We start from the raw sequence: 25,165 nt of genomic DNA, 5'->3' as shown, positions 1-25,165 counted from the left end.
CAGTATGTTAAATCCATAGACTGTATGGTTATAACCAATAAAGTAAAAAGGCTTTTGAATGTTATGCTGAAATTACACTGAAACTTTTCAAAATACATATTTGCTTACAGCCAAAACAGAGCAGAGCTGAGACTTGGCTGAGTGGCAATTCAAAAAAAAAAAAAAAAAAAAAAGGCACAGGCTTGCATCATTCTGAGACATTGAACATATATTAAACATGAAAGGGCTTCTGTGGACAAATGCTTCCCAAATATTTAATAATGATTTAGGCCAAATCATGTCTGGAGGTGAACTGAGACTAAACTTTGTATTGTAATGTTATATTTATATACATATATATATATATATATATATATATATATATATATATATATATATATATATATATATATATATATATATATATCTAATTTATGTGAACCACCAAACATAATTTGCATTTTGAACACTGTAAATAAAAATGATCATTTAAATAATCAGGAGCTTAATATCTAATTTTAAAGACATAAGGGGAATAGACATTCTGCACATTTTTAACGTTTATTAATAATTGGAACATAATCAAATCATAACAAAACAATGATAACACTTATTAGTTTACATAATCATACATTTTCCACAAAGATTGCCATTACAGTGAATCAAAAAGTGAACTGTAGTCTGACACGGGACATGGTCACAATCTACATTATGTCTCGAGTCCTTACACTGGAGTAGCACTCACTAGTTGATATCTTTCATGTAAAAAAAAGAACAAAAGCAAGAAAACTGTTCACTGGTCATGTCTGTGTTACTTTTCTTTGGCAAGAACAGCTTTGAAACATCTTGTGAATCACAAAATGGGTCTTTGACATTTTGAGGAGCACAACCCTCTAAAGTAGAAACTTTACATTTTCAGAACAAGTTCAGCATCTTTGCTTTTGTCCACTCAATCCCAGCTGTCTACAGCAGGTGATGGTAAAGACGTCCCCTTTAATTCCTGGGCTGGAACAAGATCTTCACAGTCGCACATTAATAATTAGAGGCTATTGTAGAAGCGGCACAGGCACTTAAAAGACATTGACACTGGCATACAATCTGGTACAATAGTCATGCAGTGATACAACTTGGCCAACATGACCTGTGAGGTAATAATTAACATAATGAAGAGCTGAATGAAGCGTGGTCTACAATGATCCTGCCGCTCTCACAGCAAAAAGATCCCAGTTTTTAAACGTTGAATACCCGTGCAACAGAAATAAAAGGGAACCAACTTTAGCATCAGATTGTATATGTACAGTCTTATAGAAATATACACATCTACCAATTAGTCATCTTTTCTACAATGTTGGTTTGTCTTTAGCTATCAAGCTTGTCCACAGCTTTTGCGGGTGAAGGCAAAGCCATCCAGTTTGCATAAACACTATCATTGGCATATCTTGTAAAGACTGGATTAGTGGCATCATGTCTGTTGAGCGGTACCGGGCTCTTCTCAGGCCAGTTCGGGTATGACATGCCTAAAAACGAGAACATATCATTTTTCTGCACTCAGTGAAAGATAAACAGCGTGCAGACAGTATGGCTTTCAAATCAAACTCTGTAGTGCCTGTCTCTGATTTGACTCCCAGAGTTGTAAAGTTATGGCTTTGTATTATGTTATATAAAGTGAAATATCATATCATTTATTATTTATTACGTTTTTTGTAATGTATTAAAGCTATAATGTTGCTCATGCCCCTATATGTGACCTATGGCTGCCTTCCCGTAACTGTTCAGAAATGCACATGGACAACAAGTAACTAGTCTAATGTGTTCTTTACTTTTAATTAAACAACACCTGAGAGTCACGTTCAAAAGCCTTACTGTTTCTCTGTTCAGCATTGTGAAATCATCATAGATCAAAAGCTAATATACATGAGAAAGTCAGCAAATGTAAGACAATCTGGAATTTAAAAAAAAACACAGTGAGTGATTGATTCAGCAAGGACCTGTTTCAAATGTTACACACTGTGTCTTCCCAATGCAAACAAATAATGAAATGATGACAATGGAAATGTGATGGAGTGGGGAAAAAATGGACTATCTACAAATGAAATGCCGACAAAGCGTGAATATGAGCAGTGCCATTTAAATTAGAATGAAGTGTATATTCAATATTTACAAATGTAGCATTTTTGGTCAGCATTCATGTACATTAGAAGCAGGTCCTAGTAAAACAACAAAAGTCAAGACACAAGATCTTTTTTTTTTTCACTGAGCCTCTCATTTACGATGAAATGGGAGATATGACAGCATTGATCAGCAGAAAGGCATGCCTAGATCACAGTCACGCACACTGGACTACGGAAAAGCCAATCACAACTTGCCAAAAAAGAGAGCTTGTGTTGTGTGTCCTGTTTCTAAAATCTAGTAAATGCATGGGAGATTCTACCATAGAGCTTGTTTTCAATCCATGTGGAGGGGAGGGTTCGAGGGAGAGGGGCGTTATTACAGTCCACTAGTGGCGTGTCCTCTTCAGAGAGGGCGTCGTCGTACAGCAGGGCATCGGCAGGCGTGGACGCCGCCAGGTCCAGGTAATCCTGACAAGAGCAGATGAAGGGTGTGATTAGGCTGATTACTGTGGCGAGGAGTCACAGCACGCTAAAGGCTGAGAACGCTAATGCTAAAGGTCACACACACACACACACACACACACACACATGCAGGGCAGTGAAGTCTACTGACAAGATAAAAGGGAAATGTATGCAAAATACATTCTACTCATTACATCAAGTCACATGTCCACTCTTCTACCTCTTGTGATATCAGGGGAAAACTAGCCTTCTGTATTATTGGATGTCTGCATTCTCTTGTCCTTAAATGCTCTATATTTAGAATTACTTCAACAGCAGGAGCGTGACTGGTATGCTCTGTGATTAGGCTGGCCAAGGCCACATTTTAGGAATGCTCTTCAACCACTAATTATGGTACCTCAAGCATTCGGGAAGAGTGAAAGATCATACAGTGAAGCAGAGTTACACAGCACATGCGTATATGACTATAAACAGCAGGCCAACAATACATGATTTCCACTCAAAATGATATACTGCTTATTTTGGGCCGGCTGCGAATCCAAATGGATTGGAAAGCTACAAACTAACTTCTGACTGCCAAATCCCAATGATGTATTACCAACGTTTGATCAAAAATTGCGCCAGTAATGCATGGAAAGAGGCTGATTAATAGCTTCCCACCACATCTTTCCTGTGGAAGAATATGAATAAGTTATTATAATGTATTGTATAGCTTCACCATACCCGACTTTTAACCATCATCTTTTCCAGTTCTTTGCTGATGTCTGAGAATGTCTGCCTCTTGTCTGGTTCTTGTTTCCAGCACCGAAGCATGAGGTTATACCTGCAGAGGAAAAAGGTTTTACAGTGGTTGAGAATAAGTGTTATTTAATCCGCCCGACAGTCATTTTCCACGACTGTCTTAATGTGGTGAAGGGGAGTTATTGAGGTGCTGTAGAGTAGCAGGGTGGCGCTCACATTTCCTCCGAGCAGTTCTCTGGTCTCTCCATCCTGTAGCCAGTCTTAAGCAGGTTAAAGAGGCGTTCAGGAGCGATACCTGGGTATGGATTTCCTCCCAGTGTCACTATCTCCCACAACAGCACACCGAAGGACCAGCTGAAAGAAAACACAGGAGAATATTTCAATGGATAGAGAATGGAATCATTTGCTTAAAGGAATAGTTCAACATTTTGGGAAATACCCATGTTTGCTTTATTGCCAAGGGTTGGATGAGAAGATCGACACCACATCCGTCAAATCTTTTCATCCAACTCTGTTTAGATATAGCGACAACATGACATAACCACTTTCTTTAAATGATGATTGTACTCACACGTCACTTTGTGTTGTGTAAATGTGATCAAACAAGGACTCTATTGCCATCCATTTAACAGGTATACGGCCCTGGAAAACAGAGAAAGACCTTATTGGTTTGTTTTCATTTTATTTAAAAGATTGTCAATACATCGAAATGAGCACTTCTCTTTACCTTGCTCCTCTTAACATAGGAGTCTTCTTCGTACACGTCTCTGGAGAGGCCAAAGTCTGAGATCTTCATCTTTCGTCCTTCAGCCACGAGGACATTTCGTGCTGCAAGGTCCCTGTGAACAAGCTGTCGGAACCAAAATGCCTTTCAGTGCTTACAAAACCAAACATTTAAACTGCTTACAGTACACACACTTAAAGTGGCTTTAGCTCTTCCACTTTAACTGACATTTCAGCTACATTCATTTTATTTAAATTTTCAACTGACACTCTAACTCCTTTTAATGCTTGAACTTCCAACTGAATCTTCAAACCCTTTCAGCAGTTTCATTTCAACTGATTTCAACTTCCCTTCAGTATTTACACTTACATTGACATTTCAACCTTCTTCAGAGCTTGGACTCAAACTAAAACTGGTTTTGGCCTGAAACTGTTTCAGTATTTCAACTATTTCAGTTTTTTCCAGTTTGTCAAATACCTTCATTTCGGCCAGGTATTGCATGCCTCTGGAGATCTGCCATGCAAAAGAGATCAGGTCACCCATGGTTAGTGCCCTGTCGTCTGGGTTCTCCAGGTAGCTGGAGTTTCTGTTGGTGTCCCTGCCCATGTAGCTGGGGCCAACTTTCCGACTCTCGCGTAGGAAGTTGCGGAGCGAACCATACTTGGCATACTCCACGATCAGATACAGTGGACCTATTCAGAGAAAAGCAGCACTTAGAGTCTATGTGCAACACACACGCCCTGAGAGAGGAGAGCAGGAGACGAGGTCTTACCGTCCTGGCTGCACGCTCCATACATCTTTATGACGTGCGGATGGTTGACTTGCTTCAGTAAAGTGAATTCTGACAGCAGGTCACGCAGCTCACTATGGGAGGCGTTTTCTGTCACGGAGGAAAAGAAGGGATTGTAATGATCAAACCATTCATCTCTTCTGACATTCGCTTCTCATATATCACCATTACGTCCTTGTCTGGTCTCTGGCGGGCTTGTCTTACCCTTAAGCATTTTCACAGCCACAGTGGTGTAACCAGCTTTTCCTTTCAGCCGGAATGCTGTTGCCTTGACAACTTTCCCAAACTCTCCTTCTCCCAAAGTCTTGCCGAGTACAAGGTTTTTACGAGGAAACTCCCACTTAGGATCCTCCTGTTGAAAAAACATATGAATACTTTGAAAATTCTTAACCGGTTCAACAAAGTTATTAAAGACATGCATGTCACAGGCTGAAAGAAGCAGCTTACAGGTATTTTAAAGGTCTCGGTCTCGATGGATTCCTGCGAGCCGCGGCGTAAGTTACCAGGGAAGCTGATGGGGTAAGCCTGAGCTGGCCGGCGGAAAGTCATCTCAGCAGAGGCGATTGGGGGTTTAGGCGAGTTCTTGTGGTAGCGGTGGATGAAGAATGAGGACAGGAGGATGGAGACGATGAAGGAGAGGAGCAGAGCCGTGGCAATGATGGTCTTGCACATGTCGTCACATATCGCCTCTGTTGGAGAGTATGTGATACTTTGTCAAGAAAGTACATGTAGCAATCCATTTTACTGGTTCATTTTTGAGATGACGTGAAATAGGACCTCTCGAAGACAGTATTTCACTTTATTATCGACAGTTTTGAGTGATTTATGACAACTCACCCTCAATATCTTCCTTCTCACAGAAGCATCTCTCAGTGTAGCAGTAGCAGGTTCCATAGCCAGCCTGGATCCCGTTCCTCAAGCCTCGTTCATGACCTCCTGTAACAGTTTCCTCTGCACAGACAAATAAACAGTCAGAATGCTCTTATTTACAGATTCAGATGTGCTTTACATCTTCAAATGTGTGCATGTGTTTCTTACTTGTACAGTCTTGTGGACAAATTGATGTATCTTTGCTTTCAACTGCATCGCAAAAGCTATCTGGACATGTCCGCAGGTCAGGGGAGCAGGTCGAGTAATTTTCAGATATTCCTGGAACGTAAACACAAAAGGTAGAAAAACTTAAGAGGGAAACAACCGTTGAAGTTTGGCTAGCACGGCTTGATGTTAGAGTGAATTTAAGTCCTTAAAAAAGGAATCTGAAAGAACACTGTGGTGGCCCTCTTTAGCCATCATACAGTGTTTATTAAAATTAAGACCACATTTTCCATGATTCTGACAGGACAGGATGTTACTGGGAACGATACACATGCTGGTTCCATTACAACCACTGAGGAAAATGTTCTCAGTGAAGACCATCACATTTGGCTGTAGTTAAAAAACTCTCAGGTCTGGACTATATAGTCCACAGACATGATTCAATGATGTTAAAATGTTATACAATAAAAAAAAAAAAACAGCTATTTGTTTATTGTAAGTGTTCATTAAACAAATGTACCTTTCTCAGAGCCTTGCCTCCACTGGCATCTCCCTGTTGTGGCTCCGAGGCCTCGGACAGACTCACATTCTCCTCGCCGTCTGTTTTCCGCACAGGACAGGAACTGCTGGCTCTCCTGACTGGCCTTGTTTGCTATGTACAACAAGTGCCAAAAAACACACATTCAAATATCTTTAAAAGACATGTGGGAGAAGGGAAAACTGTTGACAAGAGTCTGCACATGTGTGCCTGCGGTGGTGTTGAATTAGTTAGGAAGTGAAACACAAACTATCACTGATAGTGAAACTATAGTGATCACTGTATCTAGAGAAAACCGAGCTAGTGAGGACAATCTTCCGCTGTGTGCAATGTAGATTAAAGACAAACACAGACTACATTATGATGTGAAGATTAAACCCTTTCTTTTTAAAACCTCGTGATATGTAAAGTGGACCCTGAGTGTTACAGTCGCACCTTCACCATCTAGTATGATGTGGAGCTGCGTGCTGGCCTCTAGCTGTGAGTTCTCCTCCTGGGCTACAACAAGGTACTGCAGGTCCTGGCACTCGGGCCTGCGCAGCGCCTCCGAGTCGTTCACATAGAGCAGTCCCCACATCTCGTCGGGGGCCTGGTTGATGCCTACGGCTGCATAGCAGGACTGCACATCAGCAGACATGTTCTTATCTGGCACCTCGAGCCGGTATGTGACCCTGAAGCCATCGAACTGCTGGCAGTTTTCCACACAGACTCTGCCCACCTGAGGTGAATGGGACAAGAGATTTGAAAGAGAGTAAGTAATTTATGTGGAAGGTTGGCATAATATAAACACATTCATGGATCGCTGTATTACAGAAATACTGATTATTATATTTTCTTTTTTTTTATTGAGCCAGCAGGTGGCAGCCCTCTCAGTGTGTTCAACACTTTTTTAATTTTTTTTATTTTTGGAGCATTTTTGCCTTTATTCGAAGAGAAAGCTGAGATATGAAAGGGGAGAGAGAGGAGGGAGACATGCAGGAAAACCGTCATCACAGGTCAGGTGTGAACCCTGGACCTTCTGCGTCGAGGAATAAACCTCTGCATATGTGCTCCTACTTTACCAACTGAGCTAACCGGCCACTGTTCAACACTTTTTAGGTTGTTAAAGTGGCTACGGTGTCTATATAGTGAATATAATTAACATTGTATAATATTTCAGAGTTAAATCTTATTGGGGGATAAAAATATTGCAACATCAACACTTTAAAGCATTTTGCACTTCTGGCCACTTCAGTCACATCAACACAGGTACTGGACTGTAGCTTATTTCTGTACTGGACAGAAATTATTAACATGCTTAGAGGTTTTTACCCTCGGGTCACTTCTGCTTCCCAGCACAATTAATTTTAGCATCATTGTTTGAGCTCCTCAGGTGACATCTTTATCATCTTCAAACATGTTGATTGGGATGCCTACAGCTGTGGCTCATCCAGTAGAGAGCTTTGGATGTGAATTCCTAAAAACTTAAAAACATGTCTACCTATGACAGCGAAAAACCAAGAGTTCTGGATTTGTATAGTGGGTAGTCATGAGTACCTGAGCGTAAACAGAAGCTCTGCGTGTCAATGTGTACATGTGCGTGATGTTGGCGAAGCGGATGTGGACGGGTAAGATGCTGACGTTGAAGTGCAGCAACACTGTTCCCTCTAGACCGGGGTAGGTGGTGTCGTTGACCAGGTAGTCCAGCTGCAGGGTGCGATTCTCGGTCACATACAGGTTCTTCTTCAGGACAAGCTCTAAAATCAAGGGGGAAATGTAGATTAAAAAACGACAGTGTTCATAAAAGCAGATGATTCGTAGTAGCCCCTAAGGGTTACTTACGGTATTCGTGGATGGTCTCTCGAATTCCTCCAAGAGCAGCTTTCTTTTCACTGAAGGTGCCCTTTATGTCAAATGTTTCCTTTATCCATGGCTCAGTATTGAGCAAGGTCCCCACATACCTATTGTGACTCTGGTCTATGGGGTAGATGGGGGTTAAATCCCTGTCAAAGACGAACAAAGCACCAAAAGAGCCACCCTGGGGGGGAAAAAGAGGGAGACATTTGTAAAGAAGATCAAATCGTCCAACATTGTCTATAAAACCAAATCAAAACTGTCTTATCAGTCTTCTCACCTTTGTCCGATTGAAGCTGATGATAATGTCTGCTGTGTCTGTTCCGTTCACGTAGGGTGCGTTATCGTCCTCATCGTTGACATAGACATCCAGGGAAGTTTCCACCTTGGTGATCAGCGTTTCTGTCCGGACTGTGCAAACCAGCAGGAGTCGGTAGCGTTCGCTCTCCTCGCGGTCCAACGGAGCCGTCACCACCAGCTCTGTGGTGTTCCCATTTACAGCAAATGGTGCTGGGGTATCTGCAGGCAAGAGGAGCAACCAAAAGCAGGTGTGTATGTGTCAGTAATGGTATGGGCGTGATTTAAAACAAGACTTTTCATTTTTGCCAAACAGTTGCCACTTTGGCTACAGGTAACAGTAATGGAATGATAGCATTTAACTATGGGCTATGGACAAAACCCCCTGTATTTAATTAAAGCTACATTGTGTAAGAATTTCTCCCATCTAGCGGTGAAATTGTATATGACAACCAAGTGAATATTACTTTCTAGCCCTTCCCATTCCGAGCGTGTTTTAACTCCTACAGTGGCCGAACCCCAAATTAGCTCTCTCCATCGTTTACACGCAGCTGTTCTAGCCACTCTAATATAAACGTTGGTCTTGTTGCTTTGCCTGTCGCGTTGTCGTTTTAATTCTCTTTTTCGCTTCCCTGGCGAGTAATTTCCCCATTGCGTTCGTCACGGTGCCACTAGGTGGAAGAGGGCGAAATGCGGAGCTATGTCCCTCTTTGGCTAATGTATTTTAAAGATGGAGGCGCTACATGGCTGCCGTCATTCCAGCGAGTCGCTCGTATGTATTCTGAATGATTCTTAATGGCAGATTCTGCGCTTACGAGAATACTTTGATTAGTTGGAGGAAGTAATTACACATGAATGAGCACATATTTGTGAAAGAACAAAGGTTTTTTTGCTAAGAATCAACCAAAAAAAATTACACCATGGTGCCTTTTATTACTTATGATTTACCTTCTTTTTTTTAAGATTATTTTTTTGGGGCTTTTCCCATTATTTAGACAGTGACAGTGGATAGACACGAAAGGGGGAGAGAGATGGGGGATGACACGCAGCAAAGGGTAGCAGGTCTGAGTTGAACCCGCGCTGCCGCAGGACTCAGCCAACATGGGGCACACGCTCCTACTGGGTGAGCTAGAGGCCACCCCGTGATTTTAACTTTTAATTTGTAAGAGGAAGGATGTGTCATTTCTTCTTGCAAATGTTACAAAGTCTCTCTTTACTGTGGCTAACCTGATTGCACACTGTATGAGATGGTGTAGTTGGGGCAGACGTTGAGTCTGGTGAGACGTCGGAGTTGCCGTAGGGCCCCTGGGAACCTGTTCTCCATGATGTGGGGGTTGGAGGTGTCTCTGTGCGGGAAGCATAGTTCCTTCATGTCCGTCTGAGCACAATGAGGCATCGTGGCGTTGACAAAGTCCAGTGTGAGCCGAGGGTAGTTTCTGACGCACTGGGACTTCTTGGTGAAGTTGGGTAACACAGTGGCATACAGGAACAACTTCATCACCGACCACGAGTGTTGATCTGATGAGACGCACAGCCAAAACAAAAACAAGCAGCGTTTTAATTTCAGACAGTGCTCTTTTTGATGACTAAGCTTCTTTTTTTTTATTTATTTTTTTGTTGCCTGTATGCAATTACATTATCATCCCGAGGGCAGATACCTGCACACGGAGCCAAAGCAATATTAGTATGCAAAGAGCATAAACGTCAAGAGCCTAATTTACTCTCATGTGTAGGGGACACCTGGCACTGAGAGGAGACTATACACTACAATTAAAAGGCTCGCATGCAACTCACTCAGCAAGGCGAAGTCACTCTCCTCCAGGGTTTTGTTCAGATACAGTATTCCTGTATTGACGTCCATGTTGAACCAGGAGCTGTAGGCTGGGCGTCTGATTGAGCTCTTCCAGCACAGGTAGAAATGCGGCCGCTCAGAGTCGCTGTCCAGCATGGCGTGGACCTGGAGGATCGGCGTCCCCGCCTGCTGGCCAACATACACAGTCTCAATGTACTCATTCTGAGGGACGTACAGCCCTGTCGCTCCTGCAAAAAGAAGACATAACCAGATGTTAAAAAAAAAAAAAAAAACAGGCAGCAATGAATCACAGGGGGATTATTTTCCCTTCAAGGAAATCATTGTGATAACTGAAAATTAAGCATTACAGTATTCTTATTCTTTATTTTATAAAGGACAACACACATTAATCAACATTTCTGTAAATGTGCCAGTGTTAGCCAGCCGGCTAATTTTCAACTGTAGTCCTTTGGCCAGATGATTTTAGACCAGAGCAACAGGAAACAGCAAGACATTAGTACAGGTTAAACTATACAGATGAAGTCAACAAGACACCATACAGACAGCTATAGAGCAACAAATAGCTTCCTCAGTAAGCCACGCAGAGCTACAGGACGCAGCAAGACATTAGCACAGTTACACATCAACAGTATCCCCAGTACTGCTGATACCTCTTATTACAGAGCAGTTATCAGACATCTCTTTCTGGATATTTAACTGTGGGAACAATACCCACTGACAATGCTTTCTTGGCCACTGAATGGAAATGAACACATACATGGAATATGACAGCTTCAGTGTTTTTTCCCCCTCCACTCATACGTCTTTCATCTCTCCCGTTAGCGGAAATTGAAAGGAGGGCTCAAATGACACTTATGCAGCTCTTTTAATAAATTCCTCATACGGTCAATAACATGTGGTTTCCGATTCTCCTTGTGTTCACCTTGAGAAGTTTAATTACAAGGGATAACGTGATATGGAGGAGAAATGAATCATTACCTGCCAGAGGGGAGTGTGGGGTGTGTGCATGTGTGTGGAGGAAATCCATAAAGAGCTAAAGCAGGCTGTGTGTTTGACAGGAAAATGGAGATGTGAGTGTTCCTCCTGTAATTATATCCCTGTTGTGTTCCTCTTTGACGACGGTAGGCGACCATTTAGGGAACGCACTAATGTCATTAGCAGACAGCGAAACTGGATTTTCTATTTCTGTTGGCGCAGTTCAGGCCTCGGCTCTGATTTCAGACATTGATTTAATTTGGCGGGGGTTGGATGACAGGAGGCCGAGCTGATGGATAAAATGTGGCCGTCCTTCCTGAAGGATGGAAATACGCTCGTTCACTTATTAAAAGTGTTCCTGAGACAAATACAAACAGCAGGCCACTTGTTTGTTAATACTGCTGGGATGGTGGGAGTCAGTTTCATGACTCAGATTTTAGGAATGATTTGCTAAAATTTACCACAGCCAGATTAGAACCATTCATGCTCATGCTTAAAAAAAAATCTTGAGGGTTTATTTGGCATATCATTCTTATATAGAACTGATAGACGCCACCCAAAATGCTCAATACAAAAAAAACATTTCATATGGATTTGTTATTTTTTTGTGTACAAGACTCAACTAGTACAATGACGAAAGGGAGCATCATCATGAGATATTTTTAAAAATATACTCAATAAGACAATTTAGAGGCAAACATTATTGGCAAGGCTTAACAAAAGCATGAAAACATGAAATAATACAAATGATCATTTACATTCTTTCATAAACAGCAGGCAATAGAATAGGTCATTCATTCATAATTTTATGTCTCTATTTTGGACCCACAATAAAAAGGAGGTTAATTCAATTGGCTATGTTTGTTTCCTGAGTTGCATAAAACAGGATATCATTTACAGTCAATTTGGGATGTTATCAAGCTGTAGATTTCAAACCAGACCAAATGATCATGAAAAGATGATCTAAAGTTTCCTCTTTAGTGAAACAACATTTATTCAATGGCACACGTTCAACGTGAATGGCCAATTTGGGCTCAAAACATCATACTTTTTCTAACATAATAAAATAGTACAATAGTGTTGCAAAACCTGGGGAGGCAGAAACAAAATGGTTCAACATGGATGGATGGCCTTACTATAGTAGTACAAGATGGTATAGCACACAGTAAATAAATAACTCAGTAAAAAAAAAAGATTTAAATGTAACTCTCAGCAACACATGCACTCTGAATTTTAGGATGGTTTTATGTGAGGAAATATAGAAAGAAAAGAAATCATGCAGTCTGATCTGTACTTCAAATGGCCTACAGAGGGAGCCATTATCTTACTGACACAGGCCCTACAAGAGTGGAGAACTACAGCTTAATCAGTATCAAAATACATTATTAGACTAATGCCTGTATTAATTTGCTAATATGCTAGGATCCTGGATTCATTTGTATCTTTAACACTAACTAGGAAAATACTTCCTACAGCCCTTAGATAAATACAGACAATTAATTGAATTACCGATATCTAACACATGACACTGTCATGAATCAAGCAGAGCAGATGACAACAGCTCTACAAATAAAACCAGAGGGTTCAACGTGTTAACCAGTGGGAGCTGAACGCATTTATGAATGCTGGCCTTGGCTCAAAGCCACGGTGGCTGGACCCCATGCAACACAATTTGCTTATATCATTCAAAATTCAATTTCTTTCCAGGACTGAAGCCAACAGAAAGCAAGCAGTTTATATCAAAACTAATTAATTGAATGGATCAAGCAGGCCTCGCTTAGCAAATGGCATCTTTGGTCTGTGAAGCCGAAAGCATGACTCATTACCATCCCTAAATGATGCACAAGAATGAAGGATATACACATAGTAATGACATTTCACCTCTGATGACTATGCACGGCTAATGACTTTCAAAAGAAAAGATGCAATGCAGGTTTTATTTTAATTCTCTGTCGTGGAAACACTTGACAAATATTATTTTCAGAATTGGACGTATACATGGACAATAAGCTGTTTTTGGAACAGCCTTGACCTCCCATAACTCAAAGTGTGTAAACATTAGCATCATAAGCAGACCTTTTACAGCCTTCAAACATCTATAAAACTGATGCTAAGCTGCCATATACGGTGTCATTTCTTCAAAAGCCGAAGTAATTTTGCAAATAAAGCCAGTGTTTGAACAGGAGGACTATTGTAGCAATCCGTGTTTACAATAGATATCATGTACTGCTGAGTGGATCCTGAAATTGAACTCGTACGTCACTTGTTTGGTGAAAAACAACAATGATGGAAAAGCCTTTCACTCGTCTATACACGTATGCCTTTGGAGATGGCAGTTTCCGTAAGTTAATTATGGCCTGTGTCACTTCTGTCTCATATTTTAACTGCGGAAGGACAAAAAGGACACAAGCTCATCACAAAATCTGAAACCATGTGCTCAGTCAGCCACACTAGGACTGGTCAGAGCAGATTGGGTGGGACGCCCTCTCCGTCGTCCCAGACAAAGACAGGAACTCAATTAGCTCAATGCGTGCTTCGGCTGATAGATTTACCAGCTATGAGCTCATGTGCTAGACTAACCCACGGGCTCTACCTCTCTGAATGCCCCTCTAAGTCTCAATAAAACAAAAACGTTGAATCTCCCACCCAGACGTCCTCACTGAGCATCCTTGTCATCGTCATTGCAGATGTGGGAAATGGACATCCAATTAATCACAATTTTATTGAAATCGCAATATGGACTAGTGCAATATCCAATATATGTTAAAGGCAAACAATGTGTCAAACCATTCTGAATTAAGTATTGTGGTGCTGCTGATACGTCCCATCCTACAGACTAAAGAAAAAAGTCTTTGTTTGGTATAGATTCTTGCAAAAATCACACGATAATCTTTTATATATATATATATTTTTTTTTTTTCAATGAGAGCAATGACCCAAAAATGATCATTCCCTCCAATATCGTGAATCATATCGCAATCGCAATATCAGTCAAAATAATTGCAATTATATATCTTCCTCATATGGTGCAGCCCTAATTCATTCCCTCACTAATCGTGTCCGTAGACTGGAGCTCCTGCGGTGAGAGCTCAGCCTGGTGCCCTTTCTCTTCCCAATGTCAACGTGTGTTGCATCTGTGCCTGCTAACGACCCATTGGAAAGGCCGTGTATCTAGCAGCAGACCAATCAATAACCGTACTAATCAACAGTGATGCTGATTGTTTTCCACTGATGAGACAGACGGCGAGAAAGGCCGATGGCTACATGTGTGCAATCATCTCCACTGCACATAATATGGACCCACTTGTTTAGCTGCATGGCCACAGAAATATTACATCTACTGCACGGGTTTCATTTCACGGCCTCAATAAAGTCCATCGATATCCACATTTTCAAATAATCCATCACCTGTTACAAAGTAGCTGTTGCCAGCAGCATTAAGGAGCATTCACCCAGTTGTATCACGGTGATATAAATACAATAAATATGACAATCACTCTGAAACCTATGATGATTACTCTGCTTCCAAAGATGTCACAGTTATGGGAATGGTTCTCTTAAAGGAATTCAATTAAGTAAAAAGCTGCACATTGAGCTATAATTCCATTTATGAAAGCTATTATTGATCATAATGTTTGGAAATCTCTCCCTCTTAGTTTCCTGTGCCAGTATGCTATGCGCGATTGCTTCGTCATATCTCTCTGGATCCAGAACCTGGATTTAATATAGTCCTGATTGTGATGCTTTTAATCTCAAAACAATAAGGCGTAATAAGGAAAGAAAGTCATTTCCTGTTATGATGACACAGTCATCAAACTTTTCATCGGAGTAATACGATATCTGATCCTAGTTTGGAGGAGGTAGTCAGGCTCCAGGTAGATTACTCAGTTTACCGTGATGCATACCGTAACATAATAATCAATTAGCCTACAACATAATGTAATCCAATTAGCCCTCAGAGAATACAAGAGTCGAGATCCAATGAACCATGTTCATCAGTCATCAAGAAATCTAATAGAACATCTCCTCAGGGGTTAGCTGCAAGTACAAATTCAGTTTAAGAATTCCTGTGGGAGTGACAGTGGCATCAAATATTGAACACGTGGCACATCATAGAGCTTCAGACTGAGTTTGACGCAGTCATTAGACTGCTTTGAAAAAGATCTATATCGTCATCACAGCGGTCAGATTCACTGACGTGTGCACAGAAGTAAGCAGACATAGCTGCCTGTAGCAAAATACAGTAAAGTCATTTTTATCTGCATAAATAGTTAATTGGCGCAGGTCTGAGGAAGGTTTCAGCTTACTAGATGACTGATATTGGGAATCAAAAGCATTCTGACCAATGCTCACTTTTTTAATCTTTATATGCAATTATTGCACTGAGCTGCCTTGCACTATATTTATATTTAAATCTTAAATCTCAGACCATACTGATATTGCACTATTCCTTCCCTCGCTTCATTTGTCAATTGTTATGTATATTTCTTGTAAATTTGTAAATTCTATTGTTTTGTTATACTGTATATACTGTTGTTATACTACTTGTATACAGTATTTTTGTTTTATATATTTCTTACTGTCCTTTCTGTTTTTATTCTTCATATGCTATGCAAGTGTTGTACTTTGAGAGCAAAGCTTAACCGGAGTCAAATTCCTTGTTTGTTTTCGCAAACCTGGCCAATAGAGCTGATTCTGATATTTGCTCCTACTAAATGCATCCAGATAAAGATCATCTGTCCAACCACAACAGACCCTTCACAACTAAACAGTCTACAGTCATGCTAGCTGCTCTGTGAGGCTGTAATCATGCTCATGAGGACAATGCTAACACTGGGATATTTAGCAGGTTTCATGTTTGCCATAATCACCATCATAACTTAGAGTGTTTGCTAATTAGCACTAAACAAAAACTGCAGCTGCCATGGTACTGTTATTAGTTTTGCAGGTATTTGGTTACATAGCTTGATTGATTGATTGATTCTGGGGATCATGAATGTCTGTAGAATGTTTCATGGCCATCCACACAATATTTGTTGACAGACACATCAACAGAGCAATGTTCCCTCAACCCTAACCCTTTCTTTTGGTCCCCTTGTGCCCGTCCTGGGCGCTGCGTTTTAACCCATACCTAACCCCTGCCAGTGCCTTGGGGACCAACTCACTGTTTTCATTTTTAGATTTTAACGTCTAAGAGAGAAACCAGGGTAGTTGTGGAGGTGACCTTTTATTTAAAGTTTTAAATTTCCCGCTGTCCGCCCTGTCCAGTGGTTCTTTTAACCTTCTTTAAATATCTGGCCGTCTTTTAAACAGCCCCCTCCACCCCTTTTTTTTTTTTTTTTTTTTTATGACCAAACACAGTTTTTTAAGGAGTTCTTTAAAGTGTTTTATTCACACCAGTGGTCGCCTTGTGCCCGTTCCCCTCGCAGCACCCATCCTGGGTGCTGCATTTCAACCCAAACCCTAAACCCCTTAACAAAGATGATCAGTATTACTGCAGCAATGACTACAAGGTAACATATAGGGGCGTAGCACACAATTCTGGGCCCTATAAAAAGGCATTTTCTATGGGCCCCTCCCCAATCCACAGCTAGTCATTCTAGCATCTTTTTACTGGGTACTCAGTCCGCCCCCCTCCCCCCAGTTTCTCTATTTGCATTCACACTGTGGCCATAGGAACTGACCTTTTGTAATTATAACACAGCCATCCAACCACCACTGTGCATAAAAAAGGGAAACGACCCTGCCCTGAAGTAGGAGCTGAAAGAGTTACAGGAACTGTGAATTGGTCCAGTCGAAACACGAGAAAAAAAGGGTTCTAGGAACATTATGTTCTAGGAACTGCAAAAATCCCTCCGGTCGGAAAGCGGCTATAGAGAGGGCCTAATTTATGGGGGAAACCCTTGAGGGAACATAGCGTCTACTTTTGATGGGGGGATAATTTAATAGAAATGAGGGCACATAGGGCTGTGGCGGAACATAGGGATGACCCCTATCTCCCCCCCCCCCCATAGGGATAAGCCGCTAGCATGGCTAAAAGCAGACATGCATACCTTACTCATATTGCATATTAAACTTTTTTGTTATTGTATCAAGAGGTCAGTCATGCTAAAGAAAATAAACACTTTCAATAATGCAATGAATTAAATATAAAATGTAATTATTGTGGGGCTCTATTTCCACATTACACTTTAACAGTACTATTAGTAGCATTTTTAAATCTTCACCACTTTAAATCTGAGATATCATGCAGTACCTAAACAAAAAAAGAGCACTGTTGACATGACTATTACTTCTGACTGCTTGTTACATCGTGTGTCACCACATCAGGTTTACAGTGAATCTGATGGATTACAGTACGGTTTACGGCGCTGATCTTCCAGCACAAATGGAAGTAAAGCTCTCCGAATTTCTGGCACTGGCAGGTGGTGGAAGGAGTGAAAGGCCAGTGGAAAAATAATTTCCTACATGTTTAACCACTTCAGTAAAGTGAAGGAGCACACGATGATGCCAGGGTGCAGCTGGCGGATTCTCATTTTGAATAGCCTGAATAAACAGAAGTACATTTCCGGGATAAAGCCTGACATCCGGCGAGTGATGTCAAGCTTCTCCCCACACTTTCCACTCTCTGTGTGTTGTCGTTTGCAGAATCGCTTCACAACGGGGAAACAACAACAAACTTCGAGCCAGTAAGCTACGCTGGAAATGGCAAGTTTTGAAGAAAATTTGGATCGAAAGATTTACAAATAATATATTGACTGCATTTATTATCTAACCAGGACGTTTTGGGACCGATTGGTGGGGATTGCTATGGACAAAGTACAAAAAGGCAATACACTGGTAAGAGCAAATTACCTTTAACCTTGTATCCAGCTTTAAATAACCATGTTACTCCATTGTGTGAACAGTTAACTTTGTTTAATATTGTATGTGGCGTTTTTCTTTTTTGTGGGGTGCAAATACTCCAACAAAACAAGTTCCTCGCTGAGACTATTTTGCCGAGCCACCGTTGCTGCGTCCGGAGCTTAGCACTGCCCACGATGATTGGACTTGGTTTAAAGAAATGCAAACAACTCAAAACGTGTAGCCAGACTTTACTCCACAGCGCTGTGGGGATAGTTCTGGCAGTGCGAGACTGCATTTTGACAAGAAGCAAGTTACACACCTTTAAAACAGCAAAAAAACATAAAAGAACGTTCACCCACATCCAGTTCTGCAGTGTCACACGACCATGTGGAATCAAATGAGCTGAGCTCGCTCTTTTGTTTCCTTCATTGTTGTAAACGATGGGTCAAACACAGCGTGCGCCGCTAGGCGACTGTAAAATAACTTGTCAAGGCCCATGTGAAACGAGAGGACTAAATGCCCCGAGGGCGGAATTTCAATCAATGTCTCCTTGTCCTTTCACCACAGCAAATTAGATTCTATCCATGCATGAGAGGGAAGTGTGACCCTGAACTGACTAGAGGATCAGGCAGAGAGCTTTGACAGGTAGGAGCAGCATCCACGCAGCAGCAGCAGCAACAGTCCAGAGTTAGAGGTTGGGACTATGACTCTCAGTAATGGAAGTAATAATAAAGTGAGGTGGTGTCCCTCCATCAGACATGATATTTAAAAAAAAAACAATGTTCCAGTTTGCCAAAAACTTAATGGGATGATGCATTTTTGCCAACACTTTGGTCGTTAAAAATTGAATGCGTTGGCAAAAAGGAAGAGCTATTACTGAAATTCAAAATGTCAAACTTTGAAAGGCTGAAGTTGCTGCATCACTGGAGGGATTATGCAACCGTTCCAAGCATGTTTACTGCTGCTCATTATTCTTTTTTGATTTGCCTCTAAAAAATGTTAATCACTTTTTTTTGGGAAGCAGATTTTCTTAGCATTCGTAGTTTATTGTCCTTTCAGGAACTGGGAGGGGGAGGGAGAGATGGGTAGAGGGAAGCTAAGGCCAGATGTTGTATGCCACCATTTTTTGAAAAATCAATAAACTAAAGACCAAAAAAATATATTCCCTGTGCTAGTACCATAGACAAGTACTCAAATGATTTACACTGTTCACGCAATTCAATACAAAAGATAAACTCTGCTGCAAACAACTTGTATTATGTTTTCCAATTATCCTAAAAGAGTGACAGCAAGAGTAGAAAATTGGCTAGATTTACAATGCATCCATAGGCAGCACAAGACAGAAGCTTTACTAAATCATATAATGTAATATAATGTAATAAGGAGCTTAATCAAATAGCAGCATGTATCAAATGAGATTGATTGGTCTGGTCCTTCTCAAAAGGAAACGATGCTGATGAAAATGATCATTCTAATGCAAGGAGAAGGAGGAACAGCTAAAGAGGCTGAAAAACATCCTGGATGGTGGGGTCATCACTGGAGATACCGCTTGGTTAAGGTTTCAAAGGTCAAAGGGCAAAGCAGGGCCACAGCTACAGTAGCAAGGTCACGGTGGAAGATAAACCGATCAATGCTTTTATGTCTGTGGTTCTTCTTGGGGAAGTGATGGATTACACAGATGTCTCTGCTAAGAGGATTTGGTTAATTTCAATAAAGGCTTTCACCAGGGTTAGGTACTATTGAGTCTCTATTATTTATTTTTTTTACCCCTGCAAAGTAACCAGTCCATCATTTCTTTAAACTAGATTGATCTCATTAGCCTGCCTCCAGTTAAAAAAATCAAAGTCATTTCAAAATGCTCTGAATGCACACCAAGCTTCCATATGCTTCTTTATAACATCAAAAGTTCAAATCAAAGCCATGACTGACCAGAAGATTTTGGCACCTTGGATCTTCTCAAACATGATTGCAAGAAAACATTTTTACATCCAAACTGGAACCAACTCCACGATACCCAACTACCAAAGTAAAGCGATAGGGTGTCCCAGCCTTTAATCCACTCTAATTTCTCTCTTGAACTGCTTTACTCCTTCTACTTAGTGCATGGCGAAGCAGCCACATTTCAATATGCTGATTACTCTTATAGTGAGTGAGTGAAACTAATGGGTTACCTGGAACCTGGAACAGTGATGATGGGAATTACCAAACACTAACTATCATGTTTTCTACCATCTTCTAACAAATTACATGACATGTATGGTGATGAAAATTCACATAAGAGGTTATGTGATACAAAAAGGTGAGGATTGACACATTTATAAAACTGTAATAACATATAAAGAAGTGTAGAGGAAGGAATGGTTATATTGTTAGTGACGTCAACAGTCCGAACATCCTCCAAAAGTTCAAAATCATCAGTTATATAGCTAAATCAATCTGTCATTTTGAGAGAAGTTAATGTCCGAAGAGCAATCCGAATGGTGTGTGCACTTATATAACAGGCGATATTTTCCGAAAGAAAACAAACAGCCAGTGTTTGCCTAGAGATAGGAGCAGCTGCTGCACACCTGCCTGCAGCTCACTTCTTCTCCTCTCTGAACAAGTGTAGTCTTTTGTGGCAACAGACAGGCAGGTGAGGAGCGCCGCGCTTACCTAGGGTGTAGATTTCAGCACCCATTTAATTACCATCACGTCGTTGACATATGGAATCGAACTGGACTAACTGTGTTCATCTATAAATATCAGGCCTGCTTCAGTGACAATACATGCAGAACAGAGCAGAGCTGAGATGCAAATGGATGCAGTGGGTGATAGGAGCATCATATCTACTGTAAGTGTAAGGGGAGAATAGACCTCTCAGCCCCTGAGCTACACTGTCTGTCACAATGAAAAATAAGCAGAGAGCATTACATATACTATATACTATACGTGCACTGTGGCACCTTAACAATTTCATTAATCATTTTAACAACACTGCAGGAAAGTGCTCCCTTGGGCGATTACGTAGGCCACTAGTTTAATAGTACTGTAAGCCCACTTTTTCAGGCATGAAATAGCACTGACCCATTCACATGGAAATTAACACCCTTTCCACATCTCAACTCCACTGAAAGACTGTGATGATAATCGTACTTTTACACTCTCCATCCCTGATGAAAAGCACTGATAGTGACCTCTGTTAAGTCCAAAAAACAAATTCAGGAAAACCACACTACAGCCTATATTTGTCCAAGCATCGCATTTGACATACTTGCCACACACTGAGATTTCCACACTCCTGAGCTATGAGAGGCACTTTAAATATAGACGACATGGGAGGACAGTGTTGGTACAGTTGGGCTGTGGGATTGTGAATGGGATTATAATATTATGATATACGGTGGTATTCATTTGACTCTATGTTCCAGTGTGCCATACCATGCATAACAACCAGCGCACAATGCAAGTATCACTTTCTGCAGCATGAAACATTGTCGGCATAGTGTCCGTGCCATGTCAGGTACTTCTTGGAAAAGCCTTAAAAACTCACTCAGCTTCCAAAACGTTGCAATTTAGCAAAGCAATTTAGCTTTATACATGAGCAGCCAATTGTGTGTTTGCCAGTTGCCATCTAGACTTCAGGTCCACTGGCTCTGTTTGTACTGTAGCAGATCAAAAAATCTTTCCTCTGTGTATTTCTCTTCTAATCTGTCAGGTTTGCAAGGAATCATAAAATTTGTGGATCTAAAGTGCATCCCAAACCAAACATATTTTACTTCACGTTGTGCTCATACCACAATTGCCTTTCTGACTGGCAGGAGTGCCAGAGATGAAGAAGATGCTTTAAACAAAAACTGATGCTGTAAGATTAGCAGATAATGTCTCAAACAGGGCAGAGGACAAGAAAACACACTTTCAAATTTTCTTCTCCAGATTAACATTTAGACTAGACTATTTTTTTTTTTTTTTTTTTTTTTATTAAATTATTACTATTGTTATTTTTCCCTATCTTTTTCCAAGTAAGCCACTTGGAAACATTGAATGCAACAGTAAAACTGTTTCCAACCTTTGGCACAAGTCTAACAACAAAACTGATGATGACCCTTACCTTCTAACAGCAGCAGCAGCAGCACCACAACGATGTTTCCCCGAGAGAAACCACAACTTGACCCCATATTCGCGAACCATAAGTGAAAGTTTCTGAATGAAAATGAGATTCAAAAAAAGTTCCTTTGCGCGACGAATTAAAAAAAAAAAAAAAAAAAAAAGAAGAAGAGCGATAAAAGAAAACAAGGCGTTGTATAAACCAGTGTGTGTCCTGTGTGTGCGCGGCTCCGGTCCTCAGTGTCCCATAGACGGGCTGCTGTGTGCGGCCGGCTCTAGTGGCTGCTGCTGCTGGGCTGACTGACTGGCTGGCTGGCTGGCTGGCTGGCTGGCTGACTGGCCGGGGGGAGGAGGCTCACTGCTTCACTACTCACTGCCCCGCTGCTTCCGCAGCAGCACGCAGCACAGCATCTACAGGAAATTTAAGAGAATAATTTAACAGCAGGTCAGTTACCTCATTAACACTCTACAGGGGAAACAAATGATCCACAATTATCATATAATGTGTAATGGTGCATTTTAAAGGTACAGGCACTGTTTTTAAAAAGGTGTATCAGGTGTGTTCATTTTAATCAATGCTGCATTATAACACACTTGTAATCATTTATGTATGAATTGAATTTGAAATAATCATTATTTCACATCTAACGCCCGATGCCATCAAAATATTTACTTCAGTGGATTCAGACAGCATCATTAGAGAACAGTCAGTGGTCCAGCATCAGATGAACTCCTGCCTATGGGGAGGTAGCAGGGCTACACGATGAACCATTTCACTGCTGAGCTGCAGAATCTAAACACCACATGGAGTGATACGACTTTACAACTGACTAGCAGACATGCAGTGTCTATTATAAGTGTCAGAACAAAATCAGTTGAGACCAGCTGTGTGACTCTGGTCAAACTCTGTGGGACCTTTTCCCCTCTCAGGTCTTGAGTGTATGGCCGGGGCTAAAGGCTGTCATTCAAGTTAGGGATCTCTCTCTGTGACTGGATGGTGTGGAGTGATGCATTGCTGCAGCCTCGGGGCAGGACACCAGTCACTCACACAGCAATCACTCTCCAATCAATGTCTCTGCATGGAGCAAAAACATTGGAGCTCACTGGGCTGCAGAGGGGACAGCAGGGCTTATCAGGAGCTCCAGCAACTTGGAAGAAAACACTGCCATTATATTTGCACCTGCTGTCTTTGGTTTACTCAATTTGTCTCATTTGTATCAACTAGATTATACAATACCAAAAACTAGAGGAAAGCATATAATCAGCAGGAAGTAAAAGCAAGAAATAGCTGTAATCAGTTTATATTTAACTGTATAATTCATTTGAATTATGCTGGCTTGGGACCTGATCTTATACTGAAAATACATGGTGAAAGCCTAATAATATCCAGATTAGCTGATTAGTCTTAACCACACAACACTGATGTAACTTCCACCCGTATATTATAAGTTTATATCTAAAACCCAGTATATCAATTTAAAATTAAGTTACTGCTTAAAAACTTCCAAGAAAAGATCTGAAATGTATCCCTTTCTTCCAGATATCATGTTGTCTTTATTTGTGAAACTGATGTCAATACATTAAGAGATACTGTACTCACCAATGCTATATAGGAGGATGAACATAATGCTGCTCGCTGTATCAAGGGAGAGTGTGGGGATCATTTTGTGATATAAGAAGCTAAGCAGTCTGCATGAGAACATTGTATCTGGGATAAAGTTTCCATATGACAGACTATAGGTATCCTGAGACATTTGCTAATCAATAAAGACAAGGAAATGTTGTGGTTTGTAGTCACAGTATGTGGCACCACAATGCTATCTTATGGGCTTTTTTTTCTGACAATAGGTTCAGCAGAAATTCAATCTGAAACATGAGCAAAATTCAGGATTCATTATCCTCGCAGTCTAGACATTCTTATTTTGACCCTTTTGATCTTTATTAAAAACTTATTGTGATGTTTCTGATGAGCTTTGAGCTTGTCGTGCTGTCACAGTTCCTGTAAGTCACTCAGAATGAGTCAGCTAAATGCTGATATTTAAATACAACACTTTATCATTGCATGCAAACACACAAAAGATATCTTTAGACCTCTGTGGTGAGTCTGTATTGATTTCATTTTCATCTCAAGAAGACGCAGCTATGCATTTCCATTGCTGGCACGGTAGTTTGGGAAAGCAATTATGAACTTGAGTCCTGTTCAAGAAGGCAGGATGCAGCTACAGGGAATCAAAGAACAACTTCTGTTCTTAAGACAATTACCAAAACCAGTACATATTATGTTGTGCTTCTGAGCAGTGTGTAATCTGATTTCACTCCGGAAGAAGAGCATGGTGCTGTTTCATTTCATTAACTAGATGGTCATTTCATGATGTACACACCATCTGACCTGATGCTAAGGGCACACTGTTCAATAGCATCATGTACACAGAAAATATCAATAACTCACTCAACCCGAATGTCAATCATGTGGACATATTATAATCCAAATGTAAAATAAACCCTGTTTCAGTAGGTGAGTAGCTTATGTGTTAAATATGTAAAACATGTAACTGGCTCAGGCTATTTGAGACGGTTCGTCGTTGTTCTGTGATGAATTGGATTAGTGTAATTTCCCTGATTTTCTAATACAATGAGTGCAAGAGGTGTCGGTCCCATTAATGACACTTCTTTGTGAGCTGTGCATCTTGACCCCAATTAAAGTACTGTCACTAGGACAGCAGATGGTACACACACACACACACACACACACACACACACACACACACACACACACACACAGAGGAGTGGCCATGGCAACAGACTCATAATGGCTGGCCTGGTGTGTAGTGGAATCACTCGGCCTAATTTGTTAAGTACCACCTCGGTATATTTGATTTAATCAGTCTATTCAGTGCGCAAAACAAGTGGCATCAAATAAATCCTCAGCTGCCCCACA

The 25,165-nt window shown here is 40.9% G+C and overlaps 1 protein-coding gene across 3 annotated transcripts; it reads right to left on the bottom strand.

Annotated features, from left to right (window-relative positions):
- Positions 1–526: 526 nt before the first annotated feature.
- Positions 527–22,376, bottom strand: ret (ret proto-oncogene receptor tyrosine kinase). 3 transcript variants are annotated; one of them, XM_028603465.1, is made up of 20 exons: positions 22,232–22,376; positions 10,305–10,550; positions 9,738–10,028; positions 8,494–8,732; positions 8,202–8,397; positions 7,917–8,116; positions 6,816–7,098; positions 6,363–6,494; positions 5,846–5,956; positions 5,645–5,758; positions 5,255–5,496; positions 5,012–5,159; positions 4,790–4,897; positions 4,495–4,709; positions 4,021–4,143; positions 3,865–3,935; positions 3,510–3,647; positions 3,276–3,375; positions 2,411–2,558; positions 527–1,496 (listed from the first exon to the last, which is right to left on the bottom strand). In XM_028603465.1, exons 1-20 carry the CDS (start codon positions 22,296–22,298, stop codon positions 1,339–1,341), a joined length of 3,330 nt encoding a protein of 1,109 aa, XP_028459266.1. In that variant the 5' UTR covers positions 22,299–22,376; the 3' UTR covers positions 527–1,338. The 3 variants fall into 3 exon arrangements, with proteins under 3 accessions (XP_028459266.1, XP_028459269.1, XP_028459267.1); XM_028603466.1 differs by having other exon boundaries at positions 1,414–2,558; XM_028603468.1 differs by lacking the exons at positions 10,305–10,550; positions 22,232–22,376 and having other exon boundaries at positions 9,738–10,030.
- Positions 22,377–25,165: the final 2,789 nt, after the last annotated feature.

The sequence above is a fragment of the Perca flavescens genome, chromosome 17 (genome assembly GCF_004354835.1).
Source record: "Perca flavescens isolate YP-PL-M2 chromosome 17, PFLA_1.0, whole genome shotgun sequence".
Lineage (NCBI taxonomy): Eukaryota > Metazoa > Chordata > Actinopteri > Perciformes > Percidae > Perca > Perca flavescens.
Note: the sequence above shows the minus strand (reverse complement) of the source record. Positions and strands in the feature narration are given on the sequence as shown.

What these genes read in the sequence shown, in the direction of transcription:
- ret (XM_028603465.1), bottom strand. Translation starts at nt 22,298, where the DNA reads ATGGGGTCAAGTTGTGGTTTCTCTCGGGGAAACATCGTTGTGGTGCTG. An exon ending in AATACCTGGCCGAAATGAAG is followed by an intron (nt 4,144 to 4,494) that starts GTATTTGACAAA and finishes TGGTTCCGACAG; the next exon opens with CTTGTTCACAGGGACCTTGC. An exon ending in CCTATGTTAAGAGGAGCAAG is followed by an intron (nt 3,936 to 4,020) that starts GTAAAGAGAAGT and finishes TCTGTTTTCCAG; the next exon opens with GGCCGTATACCTGTTAAATG.